The sequence below is a fragment of the Sinocyclocheilus anshuiensis genome, unplaced genomic scaffold, assembly GCF_001515605.1.
Source record: "Sinocyclocheilus anshuiensis isolate Anshui unplaced genomic scaffold, SAMN03320099.WGS_v1.1 scaffold2678, whole genome shotgun sequence".
Classification (NCBI taxonomy): domain Eukaryota; kingdom Metazoa; phylum Chordata; class Actinopteri; order Cypriniformes; family Cyprinidae; genus Sinocyclocheilus; species Sinocyclocheilus anshuiensis.
Genome location: NW_015559983.1, coordinates 17,503 through 24,713, shown reverse-complemented (window position 1 = coordinate 24,713; position 7,211 = coordinate 17,503). Strand labels below are relative to the sequence as shown.

General features: G+C 35.9%; 1 protein-coding gene across 1 annotated transcript in view; it reads left to right on the top strand.

Annotated features, from left to right (window-relative positions):
• The window catches only part of LOC107681648 (sodium/potassium-transporting ATPase subunit beta-2-like), a 9,540-nt gene extending 2,329 nt beyond the window's left edge, over positions 1–7,211 (top strand). The window contains exons 2-7 of the mRNA XM_016477963.1: positions 1,200–1,328; positions 1,408–1,512; positions 1,606–1,610; positions 4,449–4,538; positions 5,177–5,281; positions 5,478–7,211. Of these exons, the coding sequence (XP_016333449.1) occupies positions 1,200–1,328; positions 1,408–1,512; positions 1,606–1,610; positions 4,449–4,538; positions 5,177–5,281; positions 5,478–5,645 (602 nt within the window). The 3' untranslated portion in view covers positions 5,646–7,211. The remainder of the gene's footprint in view (positions 1–1,199; positions 1,329–1,407; positions 1,513–1,605; positions 1,611–4,448; positions 4,539–5,176; positions 5,282–5,477) is intronic.

Here is a 7,211-nt window from a genome sequence, read left to right as displayed (position 1 = left end):
AGAGAGAGAGAGAGAGCAGACAAAGAGCTCAAATAGATAGAAAATAATGCTGTAAAAAAATGAAAGAGAGAGAGAGAGACAGCATGTAACAGAATGAGTAGAGTATGTAAAGAGAGAGAGAGAGAGACAGACTGAGATGGAGAGATGGAGAGATAGAGCTGGAGGAGGCAGTGGTTTTAGTGTAAGAGGATTTATTCCTCAGTCTGTCCTGACATTTGCTCAGTGATGGACGAATGAGAAACACACGGATGACACGAAGATGGAGTGAATGGAGAGAATCTAGGTCACGTTCACCGCCTCGATATCACACACAAACACAGACCGCTTCATCTCTGTTATGACACACAATACTGGATTCTGATTGGTCGTGTGTTTGATGATAATGTGATTCTCTACACATATCCACTAGATTAAAACAGATACATTTACATTTAGTCTTTTATCCAAAGCTACTTACAAATGAGGACAATAGAAGCAATCAGAATCAGCAAAACAGCAAAACAATTACGTCAAATAATCTTTTAATGTTGTAAAATTCATCAATATATTTATATAATGATACACAGATGAAGTACATCTAACAAAATGACATGCTAAAAACAACATATTTAACCATTCCAAATATTATATTTTAGTCACTATATTAATTTGTTAGGCTGTTATGTTAAATAAATAGTTCATCCAAAAGTGAACATTTTCTGAAAATGTGCTCACTCTCAGGCCGTCCGAGATGTGTCTCAGCAATGGATGCTCTGCAGTGAATGGGTGCCGTCAGAATGAGAGTCCAAACAGCTGATAAAAACATCACAATAATCCACAAGTAATCCACAGCACTCCAGTCCATCAGTTAACATCTGGAGAAGACAAAAGCTGAAACAAATCCAGCATTAAGACGCTTTTAACTCAAAATACCATAGAGTCCATAATCCATAATAACTCTTCCTCCAGTGAAAAAGTGTTCTGGTCTGAATTGCAGTGAGACACTGATGCAATGCTACATTTCTACAAATCTGATGAAGAAACAAACTCATCTACATCTGGGATGATCAGAGGGTGAGCACATTTTCAGAAAATGTTCACTTTTCGGTGAACTGTTCCTTTAAGATACTCTCCTCAACACTGGTAGCTTATCACAGACAATGATGTTAACATGATGTAGCAGGTGAAACTAATGTTCTGTGTGTGTGTGTGTTCTGCAGGTCTGATTCTGTTGTTCTATCTGATCTTTTACACATTTCTGGCTGGCATGTTCTGTCTCACCATGTATGTGATGCTGCTGACGCTGGATGATTATCGGCCCACTTGGCAAGACCGTCTGGCTACACCAGGTACACACACACACTCACTGACAGACACTCACACACACACACACACACACACACACACTGATTCTGTGTGTTTCTCTAGGCGTGATGATTCAGCCAAAAGGCGATCCTCTAGAAATCGTTTATAATGTGGAGAAAACAGAGAGCTGGGATTCATACATTCAGGCTTTGGACAACTTCCTTGCACGTAAGTAAAAAAAAGACAGATTTTCATTAAAAAAATACACAAAACAACATGCAATGATTTTGCAATTGGTACATTTTTGACTCACAATCACAGTCGATGTGTGCATTTTCATATGGAAGAGATGGTGCTCGCAACACCACGCTCATGGGTTCGATTCCCAGTGAATGCACAAACTGATAAAAAAATGCATGCCTTCAATGCAATGTAAGTTGCTTTAGAGGAGAGCAGCTACCAAATGCATGAATAGAAATATAAATTTGTTACTCTGCAGTTTATCACAAAACAATGTCAAGTATCTGTGATTTAGGAATAATTCCGTTATAAATAAACACTGATTTACTCACCCTCATGTCGTTCCATGACTTTCCTTCATCTGTAGAACTGAAAATGTGAATTTCTGGATAATCTTCTTACCATCTTATCCATACAACATCTGTTCCTAAAAATCCTAAAAGGACAATAATCACCATATAAATATCATAACAGTGTATAATTCTAAAGGCCAGTGCTATTTATTATAGTTTCATTAATATTTTTATATAGGTTACAATTTTTATATGTTCAGTTTTCATTTTAATTTCAGTTTAATCATTAGTGATTTTCTTATGAGTCATTTTTCATGTTTTTTTTCCTTTTATTTTTATAGATTAAGTTTTAAATTTTATTTCCAGTTTGCAGAAATGGCAGGTAAATTAAATAAACATAACATTTTGAAGTAAAAAGACTGAAACAGAATTTTCTTGTAAAACGCACTCCAATAATCTTTGTTTACAACTTTGAAAAAATTTTTTTTTACATTCTAGTTGTCGAGGCAACATTTCCTATTTCTATTATAGTCAACTAAATCTAAAACCATAAAAATTGATTTCCATTACTTGATAAAAAAAGTTAACTGAAATAAAATAAAACTAACTTATTTTATTTCAGCTAATTGCAACATTTTTCATTTTCATGAAATATAAAATTAATAATTACTAAAACTTTAACTAATATTGACATGAAAGCAGCAACTATAAAAATGAAATCTAATTCAAAATAACAAAAACTACAACAGTATCTCAATTATACTAAAATAACACAGATTTTCGTTTAGTTTAAGTTTTTAATGTAATATTTATATTTCAGCTTTATTTCAGCTTACAAACATGTTTTAACTCTTTCCCCGCCAGCGTTATTGTAAAAAGTTGCCAGCCACCGCCAGCATTTTTGCTGATTTTCACTCAAATTTCATGGCCACCAGAATATTTTGCTGTATCAATATCTGAACATGCAATACATCAAATAAAGATCAGACCCTCTACTTTCAAACAAGAAAAATCAGTTTTATTTTAGCTTCAAGCATTGTTTTTTATCAACACTTGAATGTAGGTAGATTTCATAAAAAAAGCTAAATTTTGAGCAAAAAGCTGAGAAAATCACATTTGTATCAAACACTGCATCTGGATCATATTCAGTAATATTATCAAAGCAAAGCTGCAGTAGATGGCTTCCATCAGCACTCCCAAAGCTTCACAGTCCTTTCTGGATCCACATTTCACTCGGGAACATTAGGTGGTTTTCATTTATATATGCGGTTATTGTTGATGATCGCATTATTTTTCATATGCATATGCTTACATATGAGATCGCTTATATCTCATAATTCAGATTTCCCCCCTCATAATTCTGCATTTATACCTCATAATTCAGATTTCCCCCCTCATAATTCTGCATTTATACCTCATAATTCAGATTTTCCCCCTCATAATTCTGCATTTATATCTCATAATTCAGATTTTTTTTCCCGCCTCATAATTCGCCATTTATCTCATAATTCAGACCCCCCCCTCATAATTCTGCATTTATATCTCAGAATTCGCCATTTATATCTCATAATTCAGACCACCCCCCTCATAATTCTGCATTTATATCTCAGAATTCGCCATTTATATCTCATAATTCAGACCCCCCCCTCATAATTCTGCATTTATATCTCAGAATTCGCCATTTATATCTCATAATTCAGACCCCCCCCTCATAATTCTGCATTTATATCTCAGAATTCAAAAATAAAATTTTGGTAAAGTATTCTCCAGCGTCTCCTCGTTCCTTGTGTGTGTGCTTCGTGGCACCCCATCATAATTCTGCATTTATATCTCATAATTCAGATCCCCCCCATCATAATTCTGCATTTATATCTCATAATTCTGCATTTATATATCATAATTATATATAAAATCATAATTGTGACTTTTTATCTAGTAATTCAGACTTTGATACCTCATAATTTGGCATTTATATCATAAAAATTCTGGCTTTTTTCCTTAGAATTCTGCATTTATGTCTCATAATTCTACATTTCCATCTCATAATTCGACATTTATATCTAATAATTCAGACGTTTTTCCTCATAAGTCGGCATTTATATCTCATAATTCAGACTTTTTTCTCTGAATTCTGAGTTTACATCTTGCAATTCCGTGTTTATATCTTGTAGTTCTAAGAAAAAAAGTCCAAATTGAGAGATATAAACGAGTGAGAATTATGAGCTGAAAAGTCACAATTACATTTGTATTCCTGTCCACGGCAGAAACAAGCTTCCGTAAATAACAAGCTCTTCTGTGCTGGTCCTCTTTGGACAGTTTGAGTTAAAATTTGAAGTTGTTTAGAAATGCATAAACATAGAATTTAAATTCTAGTATTAGCATTAGTATAGAATTAAATAATGCTAGTATTTTAATAACAGTACTTCACTACTGTACTTCAGTAATATTTTGTGCAATCTGCACTTTACTTGAGTTCTGTCAAAATGGACAGAAACATTTTTTTCCAAATGTTTTCGGTTTATGAAAACTAGGATACAGCCAATAATACAAACACAAATTCGAGCTGCAAATAGCATCAGAAATCATTAGCTAGACCAGATCAGTTACCTTTGGTCTGAAAGCTGAATGAAGATGATGAAGGTGCTTCGTTTACTCCTGCAGGTGATTGGGCTGAAGCCAAGTAATGATGAAAAGTCTCCATTCGTCTCCTGTTCAGCAAAGGTGAGTAAGATCTTACCTGACCTTCAGCTAACCCTCATCACTAACAGCCAGTCAAGCATGAATTACATCTGTAATGTTTGTTCAATGCATCCCTCCATACTCAGGGATATAAAGATGGAGACGAGTTGGTAAGAAATAGACTAGTCTGCACACTTAGCATCCCTAACCTTAGACTAGTGCACATCTTAAACTAGTACAGTACAGCCCTAACTAGTGCTTAACTCTCATGCATTCTGTGGTTAGTAGACATGTAGTGTTGCATCACTTCTAAAAGATCAACGTGATCAATCTCCTCATGTCTTCTGTCTCTGATGGATAGTTTAGAGTGTTTTATCCAGTCAAAGCTCTTTTAGTGTAATTGTACAAGCGTCCAGCTTCAGCTGGAGCTTCTCGTGTCAAATCTTGACTGATTTTGATCAAGTAAGCGCCAGAATAACTGCAGTAATATCTCCAGATGAACACTTACTGGACTGAAGCAGCTCACTTTATTTCTTCAGCTCTCAATCACTGCATTATATGTTTGGAGCATTTCAATCTCATCTTATTACTGGAGATACAGAGCGATCACTGATATTTAGATAATTTTATGTCAGTATCTGCTCTACTGTTATAAAGATCTCATTGATTTACATCACAAGGCTCAGAAGATGGCTCAGACGAACGAAACCAATGCTGAAGTTGAATACTTCCCTCAAAACGGAACCTTCAACCTCATGTACTATCCATACTACGGCAAGAGAGCACAGCTCCAGACATCATGTCACTGACAAACACTTAAAGGCTTTTCCTTTACAATCACACACACACACACACAATTATCAAGGTCCACAAGGTCAACTAGAAGACTGGTCACACACAGTCACTCACACACACACACACACACACACACACACACTGTGTGATTATATCCGTGTGTAACTGCTCTCTCTACATGTGTTTCAGGTGAATTATTCTCAGCCCCTGGTGGCTGTGAAGTTCACAGACATCTCTTTCAACACAGACTTCAATGTGGAGTGTAAGATCAACTCTAGCACTCAGTTCAAGATCAGCGAAAGAGACAAATTCGCCGGCCGCGTAATCTTCAAGCTGCGCATCAACAAAGCGTAGAGCAACTGCATCTGCCACACACACACACACACACACACACACACACACTCAGGAGATGGTAGAAGTCCTTCATATCTCAAAGTGTTAAATGTATTTGTCCGTCCCCATTCTCCTGTCTACACGATGGTTTCTGTGTGTGTGTGTGTGTGTGTGTGTGTGTGTCTTTGTATCTCTGTGTGTTTTGAGTACTCTTGACTGTCGTCATATCCAGCTGATACCCTTCCAAAGTGAAATCAAGAGAGCAGGAAAACATCATCAAGCCTTTCTAGATTTCTAGACACAATATCACGAACAATCCAGTTAATTCAGAGGGACCACAATCATCCAAAACCTGCCAAGAAATTATATTATATAATGTACTCCCAAAATATAGGAAAATAACACCATGATGTGAAAAATTTAAAATAGGCTTAATTTTCTGTATGCAAAATATAATTTCTTACCTTTTTCTTTTGATATCAATCTAAAATGTGACCTGGATTCACTCGTTAAGTCTATATAATGGCTTTTATGTTACTGAGCGTATAACAACACAAATTAGGTAAAATCTGGTCAAATTCAGGATCATCTGTAGAAATGCGCATATATGATCAATTAACAAACAGAGCCATAAAAATCGTCACAGACTGTAATCGACTCATATCTGTCACATATCGTTCTCTTAACTTGATATCTGTTATATCCATTTATTTATTTACGAATTAAGGTACATTTATAATGTTATTCATTTATTTATTTATCGGATTTGTGGTTTTTATTTTTTATATACATATGACAACGTTTGTGAAGACACTTTTGTAACACTGTAATGTTCACGAATGCACACACACACAAGCGAAGTTAAACCGAAACGTTTGGCTGACGTTCTGCACATTAGCCAATCAGCTTCAAGCTGCGCCATATCAGTTCGCCATTAATTAATTTGCCCAATCGACTGATAACATATTTCGTCCAGAACGGTTCGACCCATCTTTCTAAACGTGTACACAGCAATACCTTCTGGTCCGTGAGTGTACTGTTAATACTTGTAAATAATGCAGAATCTGAGGTAGGTAACAAAGAGAGTAGTTACGAAGAAAAGCGTGAAAAAAAACTTCAATTAAGATTAAAATTTGCCAATCCAAGTAGATGAATGAACAAATGTGTTTTCTTCCCAAAAAGTGTTTTTTAATTTATTTGTTGTTGAGCACATCATGGGTTAGCGCCCGTTAGCACAGCGGAAATATGACGCAAACATTAGCTGCATATGTTTCTCGAAACTTTAGTTCGTTTCTTCTTAGCTTTGGTAGAATCTTAGACTTTTATCATGTGATTTGACATTTGGATGTTCAGGGGGATTCGAGTCGAACGGACAAGTCAGACTCCTGATTTGTGAGCGAGACATTAGCGTAGTGCTTATTAGCGAACCACTAGCCTGCCGTCGTCGACGCGCGGGTGGCCTGTCTGTGTTTAGTTTTTCTTTTGTGTTCCTTTATTCCGCCCCCAGTAGTGAATGTGCTGTGTTTCTATTGGGTTACTGCCACAGTGTTGTGCGTTTGAAACATTGGAGGGTGTGTGTTAGAAAAG